General features: G+C 53.5%; 6 protein-coding genes across 6 annotated transcripts; 4 read left to right on the forward strand and 2 right to left on the reverse strand.

The window, feature by feature from the left end:
• Positions 1-488: 488 nt before the first annotated feature.
• AB675_6794 (Rho-GTPase-activating protein 5) lies at positions 489-3,251 on the forward strand (the record flags this gene model as incomplete). The annotated part of the gene is made up of 3 exons (XM_018147111.1): positions 489-663; positions 715-867; positions 919-3,251. 3 exons carry the CDS (start codon positions 489-491, stop codon positions 3,249-3,251), a joined length of 2,661 nt encoding a protein of 886 aa, XP_018003154.1.
• A 794-nt stretch (positions 3,252-4,045) lies between these two features.
• On the forward strand, positions 4,046-5,078 carry AB675_6795 (uncharacterized protein; the record flags this gene model as incomplete). Its single annotated transcript, XM_018147112.1, has 2 exons — positions 4,046-4,078; positions 4,128-5,078. The coding sequence occupies 2 exons, from the start codon at positions 4,046-4,048 to the stop codon at positions 5,076-5,078; spliced, it is 984 nt and encodes a 327-aa protein (XP_018003608.1).
• A 498-nt stretch (positions 5,079-5,576) lies between these two features.
• Positions 5,577-7,853, reverse strand: AB675_6796 (uncharacterized protein; the record flags this gene model as incomplete). Its single annotated transcript, XM_018147113.1, has 3 exons — positions 5,577-7,067; positions 7,118-7,585; positions 7,653-7,853. 3 exons carry the CDS (start codon positions 7,851-7,853, stop codon positions 5,577-5,579), a joined length of 2,160 nt encoding a protein of 719 aa, XP_018003545.1.
• Positions 7,854-8,921: 1,068 nt separating this feature from the next.
• On the forward strand, positions 8,922-9,383 carry AB675_6797 (uncharacterized protein; the record flags this gene model as incomplete). The annotated part of the gene is made up of 1 exon (XM_018147114.1): positions 8,922-9,383. The coding sequence occupies one exon, from the start codon at positions 8,922-8,924 to the stop codon at positions 9,381-9,383; it is 462 nt and encodes a 153-aa protein (XP_018003485.1).
• A 305-nt stretch (positions 9,384-9,688) lies between these two features.
• AB675_6798 (Prohibitin-1) lies at positions 9,689-10,586 on the reverse strand (the record flags this gene model as incomplete). Its single annotated transcript, XM_018147115.1, has 2 exons — positions 9,689-10,210; positions 10,260-10,586. 2 exons carry the CDS (start codon positions 10,584-10,586, stop codon positions 9,689-9,691), a joined length of 849 nt encoding a protein of 282 aa, XP_018003420.1.
• Positions 10,587-10,822: 236 nt separating this feature from the next.
• Positions 10,823-11,354, forward strand: AB675_6799 (Cytochrome b-c1 complex subunit 8; the record flags this gene model as incomplete). The annotated part of the gene is made up of 4 exons (XM_018147116.1): positions 10,823-10,905; positions 10,972-10,997; positions 11,072-11,249; positions 11,300-11,354. 4 exons carry the CDS (start codon positions 10,823-10,825, stop codon positions 11,352-11,354), a joined length of 342 nt encoding a protein of 113 aa, XP_018003546.1.
• Between the last annotated feature and the right edge of the window lie 710 nt (positions 11,355-12,064).

Consider the following 12,064-nt stretch of genomic DNA (forward strand, 5'->3'; position numbering starts at 1 on the left):
TGCGCTTCTTTTGCTGTGTATGACTGTATCGCATTATTGCTCCCTAGCCACACCGATATCTCGATCTCGACATCCTTGCAGCCTACTGTTCGCCAAACCACCCACTAGTTTGCGCCACTCGCTTTGGCAATTTCAACAAGGAACACAGTCGGATTTGCGGCATCCGACGACGCAGTCAACATCGCATACACAATATCATCCATCTTGGAAGCAAGAGCACTGAAGACAGGTTGGGAGCCATCTGCCCGCGATCAGTTCAGGTTGGAATCAGCCTTGGTCACACACGGCATCGCAGCCTCCGCGCCTATTCATTACTGGGTCCATCTGCGCTTGAATTGACATCTCCGCGCGCAAACATCATCCTAGTCGCCTTGAGCTACCGTCAGAACTATCAGATCTCGGTTTCAATTCACACGGTCGTGTCTCTGGGTCGCTGAACAGACGCCTGCCGCCAGCATAACCGCAGGGCGCTGCTCCTGAAGCCAACGATGGCTACAGGCGGCACTGCGCCTTCCAACGATCCAATACCTCCTCAACCATCACACCATGGCGCACAAGGTCCCCCATCTGCCGCAGCCCAGGCAGCATCGCCTCCATCGAAGCGCGAACTAGCGTCCTGGTGGAAGAAGTTTAGGAAAACAACAGAAAAGCAGGACGAAAAAGGTACTGTCAAATTGCTCCGATGATTGGGATTACAACTGACGTGTCCGACAGTCGAGGCGCCGGGAATATTTGGCGTGCCTCTTGACCAGTCTATACGGTACGCCAACGTTGCGATCAGCTTGAGTGACGAACAGGGCAACAGCTTCATCTATGGCTACATTCCCATCGTCGTAGCAAAGTGCGGCGTGTTTCTGAAGGAGAAAGGTACGTTTCAGCCTCAATTTGAGGCCTTAAGCGTCAGCTAACGCAGTTCAGCGACCGACGTGGAGGGCATCTTTCGACTGAGCGGTTCTGCGAAACGAATCAAAGACCTCCAGACAGCCTTCAATTCCCCCGATCGATATGGCAAAGGACTAGACTGGACAGGGTACACTGTTCACGATGCAGCAAATATCCTCCGTCGGTACCTGAACCAGCTTCCGGAGCCGATCGTCCCTCTCGACTTCTACGAACGCTTCCGAGACCCTCTGCGACCATACGCGACGAAGAGCACAGGCGACAACGAGGCGCAACCAATCGATATGACGATCGAGCAACATGGCGCAGCCGTCGTGGCATACCAAAAGCTGATAACGGAGCTGCCGCCTCTCAGCAGACAGCTGTTGCTGTACATTTTGGACCTCCTGGCTGTGTTTGCATCCAAATCAGATATGAACCGCATGAATGCTGCCAATCTGGCAGCTATTTTTCAGCCTGGTATAATTTCGCATCCGCAGCACGACATGGCGCCCACCGAATACCGACTCAGTCAAGACGTACTCATCTTTCTTATCGAGAACCAAGACAACTTCTTGATCGGCATGACAGGCACGGCGGTGGACGAGAAGACGCAGAAGGACGTCGAAAGCGGTGCTCCCTCCGTCAGAAGTCCGGCGGTAGGACGGTCAGCATCTAACGCGAGCGCCGGCGCGGACAGCCTACGCAAGTACGGAGTGAGAAGGAACGTGTCTGTATCATCAGGAAACTCGCGGGAACGAGGCAGTCCGGGCGTCTCCTCACCAGGGACGCCAACAGGAATGAATCAGCTCAGTACAGTGGGTTCCAACACGGGAGGAATTGGCCGCAGCAACACGGTCCCGTCGAAACGATCACCAGCACTTGCAGGATCGCGCTTCCAACGAATGCAAGAGCAGTCGGCCTCGAATTCGCCTGTTCCGTCTCCGGAGGCAGCGAGAATGACGAATCCTCCCGCGACAAACGACGCACAGGACCAACAGCCACAGTTCCCTTCGCCTCAGCATGCTCCGACCAGTCCTACACTCGCGCAGTCCCCGTCATTTGGACCTCAAGCTGTGTCAGGCGCACCAAAGGAGCGCAAGATCTCGAATCTCTTCTCGAAGTCCCCGTTCCTGGGCCCTCCCGAGGCCTCAAGCAGGCCTACCAAGAAGCTACAGAAGCGCGGGCGCATTGCGGGCAGTGGTAACGAAAGCGCAGCTAGCTCACAGGCCTCACTGCACGGAGAAGACACGCCTGCATTCCATACACCGCTCGTGTCGCCAAACGCCGGATCAGCAGCCAAGCCTGATCCCATCGCTACACACGCACCGCACATCCAAAACACAACAGCAACACCAGTGGAGACGCCGACGAGCGCCTTTCCGTCCGGCTCTGCTGAAAAGTCGGCCGCTAACCTTCAACCAGCTCGGTCTCCAGCAGCTTCGCTACATTCAGGCACTTCTGTCACTGATCACTCAGAGTTCGATGCGCTTGACAGCAATGCTTCCCCAGCTGTAGCTGGAGCCAGCCCTCCCGAAAAGGATAAGCGACGGCATCGCTGGCGGTTCTCGAGTTCTGCGAAACGATCCGATGATTTCCCCCTCGCTCCACCACCTCCCATTGGCAGCAATGCAGGCGCTAGGGGAAGCAATAGCTCATTTGGCAGTTCGAGACCACGCAAGAGTTTTACAGGTGACAGTGGTGGGCTGGGCTCTAGCCAGCATGACCGCGAGGGCAGCATGATGACTGGCCAGAGTCTGGTCGGAGCAAGCACTCACAGCCGGGAAAGTGGAGAGCTTCTTCGAGATGTGACGAACACGGGGTCGAACACCTCAGGCGAAGAGAAGAAGGGGCTTTTCGGCAAATGGAAGGCGAAGCTTGGTGAACGAAACGAGCAGAAGAAGCTTGAGAAAGAAAGAGCAAAAAGTCCACCAGGGGCCGCTTCCCAGGGACAGTCGCGCTCGAGTCTGAGCGCTATGGCAAGCCCAAACCAAGGACCCAGAGGTCGGAGCTTTGAGGGACATCGTGGAAGTCAGTCCAGTGGTGAAGGCGGCATGGCGCCGAATGAGAGCGACCGTGCGCCGGCATCTACTCTTCCGACTGTTACTGAGCGGCCTGTGACTGAAGCTAAGGAGCGGGCGGAAATGACGGGGCTGCCACAGCAGGGATCTGCACAGCCAGCGCTGCCTGCGACGACTGCTCTGCAGACTAATGCTCCCAGTGCTGTCACGCAGTCAGGAGTGGCGCAGAATCCCGTCTCTGACTCACCAGTGTCTCCGACCACGGTCATTCATCCTCAGCGTTTGGCGGATCAACTGCAGCAAGCACCGCAGGGCGTCGAAGAGCAGGAGAAGTCACCAACTACGCAGTGAACAACATTGTATAAGCAGCGTTTGGGTACTTGGGTGTCCGAGAAGGAGATCGCTATAGGAACGCATCTTCTTTTTGCGGCGGAAGTGGTCTGCAGCAGGAATTGGGCAGGCAGGAGCGATCAGGGTATGAACGTCTTTTGTTGAGAGCAAGGCGCTACAGACACAGGAATAGCAACTCCCAGATAGGATCATCACTATTGGTTGAGAGGTGCTCAGACGCGTCGTAATACGAACAGGACGGGCGATGCGTCCGCTGAATCAAGACCTCCGAAGTCGTCGCCAATGGGTTCGAGTTGTCGGTGTAATTGATGGTGAAAGACGAATTAGCAGTGATCAGATCTTTCTCGTCATCCGGCTCGACGCCGTGGTTGCCTCGCTTAGTCATCCTTCAACATTAAATACTTGCCGTGTGGATCACTAGCTGGATTCAAGCTTCAACACTCCTTCCTTTCTTGCACGCCTCAGTCGATGACCGTGTCCTGTAAGGGCTGCACTGTGAATGCGAGACTTTGATCATATTGGGGAGGGTGTACAGACAATGGATCGGCCCTTCTGGCTAGGTCGGGGTGCATATGAGTCGTCGCCTGAAATGCTGCCTTGAAGGGGGTGAAGTGCCGGTCAGCAGTGACAAACAAGTGACACGATGAGGCGTCACAAACAAAGTGCTTGGCGCATCGCTCTGAGGCAGTCACGGTGTTGCTACTACTGACGTGAAAATGCTTAGGCACTTCTAACCATCGCCGACATCACACTTTCCTCGAATCGAGAGTCCTTCCTTGCCTTCGTCAATTAACATGGAAAGTAATACCCCCGTACCAAGCCCACAAGTAAGTCATGCTTATCGTAATGGACAACGTTATACTGATCGCTTTGCAGGAGATCATGGCGCCAGGCAACCGCAGATTCCTCTCATTTCCGACGGAAGTGCGCATTCTCATCTACAAGGCGACCTTTGCGTGGCCGTTCAAGCCAATGCTCAAGGTCAATATCATCGACCGTGACCATCCGTTTGGCTACGTGTATCCGAACCACGGCAAGCTTGAGCTGATTATACCTGCCGACTACAGCGTCGCTCATGGCGGCAGAAAGACTCTTGACGGCTTGTCCAGCATCCAGCTTCACCAACAAGGTATCAATATTGTTGAATTCTGCTTGTCGAACAAGACCATATATGAGGAGATGCATAGTCTTCTCTCGGCGAGCTTCGGCCTGGACTTCCCAGACGCGGACGTTTTGTATGGAATTCATTTGCTAAGGCCCACACTCCGATCAACTGTCCGCGAGATCAGATTCAGCAGTTTCGAGTGGCTAGCTGTTGAAGACATCGACGAGGATGTCTTTGCGGACGCCCTCACAAGCTTTCCAGCCCTTGAGGCTCTCAGCCTTCCAATGAATTCATGTAACGTGTCGCCAGATCGTTACTGGAATGGATGGGTCAGATTTGCGGAAGAGGCCAAGAGGACGATCAAGACGGCCCTGAGCGTTGAGAAGCCCAAGTTCTCTAGAGGTTACCTTCGCCAAACCTTCCTTGGAAGAGCTGATTGGGATGATGTCGACGAGTATCAAGCCACGCTGGTAACGGCCAATGTTCTTGACGAAGATCTCGATGCACTCGACGACTATTGGAAATACCTGCCGAAGTTCTCGGAAGTGCGTGCGAAGGAGAGACGTCTGCGCTACCCCAGCGAGGACGAGGACGAAGAGGATGAAGAAGATGAGGACGAAGATGAATCTGACGATGAATATGACCCGGATTGGAAGCGCGTATGGATCGATATCGATCGCCTCACAGCGGAACCATCGTCCTATGTCAATCAGAGAAGATAACAGTGACATCTTTCTTCTCGAACTTAATCGACAAGGCGGAACATGAGCTTCTGAGATCCGTGAACCGGGTCTAGGGGCGCTTGAGCATGTCCACTCGAGCGCACTGTCGCTAGCAGCGGACCAGACCCGATGCTCCTATCATCAGCGATCTGCAACGGCTCTAGGTGATCAAGTCACAGCCGGGGAAGGCAACTGAAACTAGGGCCGGCAAGTTCTCTCACTCAAGTACGACAAGAACATCAGATTGCTAGTTCTAGGTAGCCAAACAATTATGATTCTTAACGTCCTCATCGACTCTAGTCTGAGCTTTCCGAAGCACTGGAACGAACGATTTTATTATCTCTTGCAGAAATACACTGTACACAGAACGCAGTGCAGCATCCCTTCATCCTTACTATACCGTCGCCCCAAATGATATGACCGATCAGAAGACCCTTTCATTAAGCACAGGTAATAGCTGAATAACAGAGCCTCGGCTCACATGCACGTACGCCTTTGCTAGTCGACCCCGAGCTCTTGTAAGATGTCCACCCAGATGTGGCGCATGCCGGCCTTTGCAAAGAGCTCAGAGATTGCTTCGCCGTCTTCTTTAAGGCAGTCCGGCGACATGACTGTATCAGAATCTGCTCGGGTTGTGAGCCCAGCGAAGAGCACGTGCTCCAGAAACTTCAAGTTCGTCGCTAGACAAAATGTGATGTGAAACCCGCGGTGACACACCTGCCGATGCTCTCTTGGACCATCGCTGGCCTGCTGTTGCAAGGCTTCATGCTCCGATCTAGCTTCGCACACTAAAGAAATGTAGTGCTTGACCGTTGACACCATCGGAACAGCCGATAAGAGACGACCTCGAAACATATCGCTGTTGACGAGATCCAGGACATGGTCAAATACTAGTATGCGTCTCTTCAACGTGAGGAAACGGTCTGGTCCATCTTCTTCACTTGTGACTAGGAAATTCTGATAAGCCGGCAAAGGTTGCCACCAGCAACAGCGCTGAGTGAGCAGTGCACGCTCGCTCAGATATGCGATCACCAGCGCCAATAAAGTGTGCGACCCCGAGACGTCTAGATCAGCTTCGATCGAGTGACAAGATGACAGCCAGTTGCTCAGCCTTCCGGCCACGGTATCCGGTTCAAGGTCATGCAGCACGGAGTCGTCGTGGAAGAAGCAGTCGAACGACTGTGCTGAGCGGAAGACGTACTGCTCGTTCTCCCAGAAGGCGTCAAGTGATATTGATGACAGGCTCAGGAGATGATAGAAGACGTCGAGTCCATTGTCTGCTTCCATGATCTTCCATGTCACAGATGCGTCAACGATAGGTGTGAGGCCAGCATCGTTGGTAGCGTTGATGTCAGCGCCATAACTTATCAAGCATTTGCAGACCTCCAGCTGATTGAAGAATGCGGCATTGTGAAGTAGTGTCGATCCACGGCAGTCGCGATCAGAAGGGAAGACGCGCTTCTCAGTCAAGAGCGACCGAAGTTGGTCCAAATCGCCATGCTCGATGACCATCCACACTTCGTGATGGCACCCTAGCGTTCGATAGGTCGTAGGTTGCAATGTCATTCTCGGTCTGCTCAACATGCTCAGTACGATGGAGCAGGAAAGCGAGACCGTGCTGAATATCCAAGATGAAAGTGACGAAGCAGCAGCTAAGTGGACTTCGATCTGGTACACGAGTGTGACATTTCTGGTTCGAATTTTTGCGGGTACAACCTTGCTGCGCAGGACTAACGATAGTTGACACAGTCGTGATGCTATAATCCAGCGCTTGCATTCCGAGATAGTGGCAGTCTTGACGAGCCCGACGCAGCCACGTCGGTGTTGAGCCTTGCTGCAGTTCATATCGGCCTTAGTGTCCATTGGCACATTCAAGCGCTCTGTGTCGTCTTTGCGCGTAGCAATGTACAGTGGTGTAACGACAGGATGGGCCTTGACTCTTGGCCGGCAGACATCGGGTGCTGGAGCCCGCTGACCTCGAGTGCTGAGCTCGGAGGGTCGTTCCTAGACACTGTTGAATGCGTGACCTGGACTGATACAGAGCCATTGTTGCCATCTGCGCCAACCATGTCGCTGGCACTTGCGTCGGTCTCGAGAATGGCTTTGCAGGATGGACATATGTCTGCACATGCTGCTTTGTCAAGGTCGAGAGACATCGACCTTTTCGTTTTCGGTCGTGGAGCATCGTCAAGCTTGAGCGCATCAAGATCAGACTGGAGTTGATGTAGTAGCTTCACGACATTGCGAAGGTCCTCTTTACCTGCTTGCGCAGCTTCTTGTCGGATCTGTTGCCGCCCTATCTCATGAATCCTGTGCATGATCAACTCGCTGCGAAGCTGATCGAGCGTGTACATGATTTCCAGGATCTCTCTCTTGTTCCATAGGGTAGAGATGGCTGTCAAAGTGCGATTGAAGATGTTCGTGCCGTGTCTGTTGGTTGATGCCTTCACACGGCGGAATAGCTGATCAGCCAAAGTGCAGCAGTTGTCCGCAATTTTCACGAGGATCTTTCTTCCGTCAGTATGGACAGTAGAAACAGAACGTGGTTGGACGGAACGACTAGTCAGAACACACCTCATCGTTCTTGCATCCTTCCTTGCCTGCTTTGATCCGTTTGGCATGTTTCTGTATATCTCTAGCGATGTCCTGATAGGACCTGTATTCGGCAACAAGCGAATTGTTCTTTAGTTCGTTCTGAATATGGACCAGGCTGGCCGCGAACTCGATGAAGCCCAAGATATTGCTCGCAAGCCCAACCGCCACGACTGCTTCCATCGAATCTGTTGGGCACGTGCGGGGCGCGAAGCCTACCTAAGGAGAGATATTAACCTGTTGGGTTAGACAAGGACGATTTCAGTGGTCGCGGGCGTGTTTCGAGACCTGGATGGATATATACATCCACAGCACTAAGCCTTAGAGGACAAACCGTCTTATAAGCATATATCAGACAGCTTTAGTTGGAAGTACACCAGAAGCCTGCCATGCACAAGGTGAGGCGGCCGAGGGGTACCCCTTGCACTCTAGCACCGTGAACCGCCCGGTCCGAACATATGCGTACTTACGTGGTGGCCTGTACCAGCACTGCGAACCACAAAGCAGTACTTCGCCAATCAGAGGAAGCTTCATCTAGGGTACCTGCGCCCGATTTATACAGTGTCCAGCTCGAGACGTGGGGGACCAGAAATGCTACTGAAGGCTGTTCTGGTTCGCAAGTGTTCGTCGAGTGATGGTCAATACGCCAACTTGATTCGTGAGCTCAGCCTTGTTGATCCCAGTCGTGAAGTCTGCCTGAGTCCAGTCGCGGGGTACACCCCACTCGTGCAGCGGATCGACTCAAGGCAACGGCACAAATGTACGCGAGGTGTGAGCCGAGATAAAGATGACTGGTGCGCTATCAAGCACGGAACTTCAAGACTGCTGTTAGATGAAGGTTGGTCGGAACTATTGGTGAAAGTCACAAATACTGGCGGGAACTTAGGGCATCTGAATCGGGAAATTCTACCTTACCTAATTTAGCTTCTATCTGTCCCGCCGGCGCCTTGGAAAAACGAATTTCGGTTCCCTGGCTGCGCTTTTGCCGCCCCGAATGTGAGAACACTGTGCGTGAATCGTTGTGTTACGGCCCCGGTTTTGACACAGGGGACACTTGGGGCGGTAAAGAGCGCTCGAGGGGATTGCACTCGAGTTTTGCGGTGCGTTTATATGCGCCGGATATAGTTTCCGCAACTACCCCGACTTCCTTCCCCGAGATCTGCGGGCCAAAGTTCCAACCCACCACCACACCACTCCTCGCGTGATCCGCGGTTCGGTCTCCTCGGTGAACGCCGCATGCGGCAGAGTGTGATGGCAGACCCATACGCGTCCCACTCGACGGGCAAACTCAAGCTCAAAGGCGTCAAGGACTCCAAGATCAGCAAACACAACAAGAAGAAAAAGGACAAGGCCACTACTTCTTCCCTCACCAATAGGAGTGACGCGACAGAGCAGCTCCACGACAACTCCGTCGTACTCAAGGACCTTCCCACCGAGTCCAACAACGACGACGACGCAGATACCACTGCCAGAAACGACAAGTTGCCAGGTCAGAAACGCACAAACCTTCGAAGTGCGCTGGAGGAGGAAGACCACTCAGCACCACGCAAGACGGAAGCCGAGCAGCGATGGGACGAGGCGCGGCGGAAACGGCTGGAGGAGCGGCTGAAGCGGGAGGGAGTGAAGACACATAAGGAAAGAGTACAGGAATTGAACAAGTATTTGAGTGGGTTGAGTGAACATCATGATATGCCGAAGATTGGACCTGGTTAATCCGACTGGATTGAGTGGACTTGGGCGCGCTGGATGAGCTTTTTGGGGGATTGTCAGGATTACGACCCTGACGAGATACATTTAGAGGGGCTCCCGGGCGTGCAGCTGCGTGCAGGCTCGGAGCTTGGGAGTATGGGGAGTTCACTGGAGGGTATTGGGATAAAGCTTTCAGAAAGTCGAGAAGTCCCTTTTTGATTCGCTAATGCTACAGAGAAGCATGAATTTTCAGCCTTGAGAGTCGTAGCTGCCGTGGCTCAATCGCCACGTATTTCTTGTACAGCCCGAGCAGAGCGCCACCAGTTCCTTCACGATCGCAATCCAAGGAGAAGCGATGTGCTCTTTCCCTTGCCATCGCCACTTTCGCCTCCAGGTAGATATGTGACGTTAGGGTTGTTGGCCAGAGTGCTGGCAATCTCGCGGGATGCTTCGATTCTTCTGATCTGAATAAGGCCATCACCTGCGCGTGCCACGGCTTTGCTGATGATATCTGCGGACTCGGCTTCACCTTCTGCGCGGATGACATTGGCCTGGCGCTCCTGCTCGGCCTTCTCGACGATAAATCTTGCACGCTCAGCATCTTGTTGGGCGATCTGCTTCTGTTCGACGGCTCTTGTAAATTCACGGCCGAAGGTCATGTGAGTGATGGACACATCTTCGAGAGCGATGTTGAACTCGGATGCGCGCTTCAGCAGGTCTGCTCTGATTCTGTTGGAGACTGCTTCTCTCTGTGTGATCAGCTCGGCGGCATCGAATTGTGCGACGATGGCTTTGAGGACTTCGTTTCCGATGGATGGCAATACTCTCTCATCGTAGTCGAGACCGAGGTTCTGGGTCGGTCAGCTTAGGTCAACAGGCGACGGAACAGGACCAGCTTACCTGATATATCCTAGGAAGCATCTGCACTTCCGGACGGTGCAATACTCTTAGCGTCAAGCTGACCATCTGGAGATCTTTACTACCGGTGGTGGTGCTGATATTTCTCGGCTTCGTCCGGACGTCGTAGATGATAGCTTTCTGCAGCCATGGGACTAGGAAATGTGTGCCTTCATTCACGACCTTCTCCTGTACACCAGACAACCGATCGAAGATGACTGCGCGTGTTCCGCCTTTCACATCGTAAAGAGCTGCTTGACCGAGCGAGATGCCGATGAAGACTGGCACCGCCCACTTCGAAATGGCGTTGAGCACGTTGGGTGTGGCCATCTCGTCGGTGACCTTGTGGTGTCCTGGGTCGATGCGAGGGAATATACAGCTGGTCGCAAGTAGTAGGTAGTCGCAGGCATCGATAGGTGATGATGCTTTCAATTGCGCTCCAATTGGCTCGACTGCGAAAAGGCTTGGCGCGAAAGCTCCGACAGCTTCACCTCACTCCTGCGCATGCTCCTCTCCAGTACAAGTCTTCCCTAGTGCCATCCGGTCTTACACTCAGGCAAGTCACTATGATCAGACCGACACCCGTCCTGCGAATGCAGGCGACGCGAGCCCTTCGATCGGGCGCGCACCCAGATCCCAAGGCAGGAAAGTAAGTGACTCTCAACCCGTGCTCCCCATAGCCAAGCAAGTCACAGCAGACACTGACAGTCTACAGATACATAGGTGGCTGGGGAGACTTCGGTATGTCCAACAACCGCCTCGGTTATCCGAGACTAGAAGGAACGATCAAAAGTGTAGATCTAACACCAAGCTAGGCGGCCAAAAGCAAAAGGGAATCATCACATACGCTCTCTCTGCCAACCAGCAAAGACCTCTCGCTGGCACGATGCACGCCGCAGTCTTCAACGTCGCTCGACGAACAGCCCACCAGATTCTCTACTGGTTACCGCCTCTGCTACTAGGCTATACGTTGATGGCGTGGGCGACCGAGAGGTAGGGTCATATCAGGGCACATCAGAGGTGGTAGCTAAGATACATAACAGGAACGAATACCTCAACTCGAAACCAGGCAGGGCTGAGTTTGCCGATGAAGAGTAGGTGCGAAGCGAGATCATTCTGGGCGGCAGGAAGCAGTGCAGAAGACAGGCGGCGTCGGGATTGTACATGAATCAAGCATCATTAAAGAAAGCTCTAGAAATTATGTCGCCTCGATACCACGATCCGAGCAGTCCTTCTTCGCGAGCGACCGATAGTGTCACTCTCTTCCGCGAAGATCTCCGTCACAGACGAGCCGATTTGGCTTCAGAAGGACAATGTTCCGAAGCACGAGCCCGGTTTGTTATGGTCTTGCAATGGCCATAGACCAGCTTCTGTTATTCTTCGACCATTCCGGAGCAACAATTTCAATCGCGAGAACCCCGGCATGCATTTCAGACAATCCTGCCGAGCTATTCGCTTACGATGACCGCCCTGCGTGCTCGCTCGAGCGGTGTTTCCTTCTCTTGGCGTGTCCCGAGATGGTAGGTTCCGCTCCGCCTCAGCTGAACGAATTTACCAGCGGATCACAAGTGGAAACCGCGGTACTGACCTTGCTTGGCATTCTCAAGTGTCCTGTGATTTGACAGGACGTAAACTTGCAAGCGAATACACCTTTCGTGAATTTGGGAGTCAAAACTGATCTGCTCTTCCAGCTCCGCCCGAGTACCTTGTACCGATGTTGCGCAACACTTTGCTCATAAGACGATCATGGCTTCCCTCCCTGTTCTCACTCCCACTAACTCCGCCGGTTTCCTTGCCTACTCACACAG

The sequence above is a fragment of the Cyphellophora attinorum genome (assembly GCF_001299255.1).
Source record: "Cyphellophora attinorum strain CBS 131958 chromosome Unknown Contig5, whole genome shotgun sequence".
Classification (NCBI taxonomy): Eukaryota; Fungi; Ascomycota; class Eurotiomycetes; order Chaetothyriales; family Cyphellophoraceae; genus Cyphellophora; species Cyphellophora attinorum.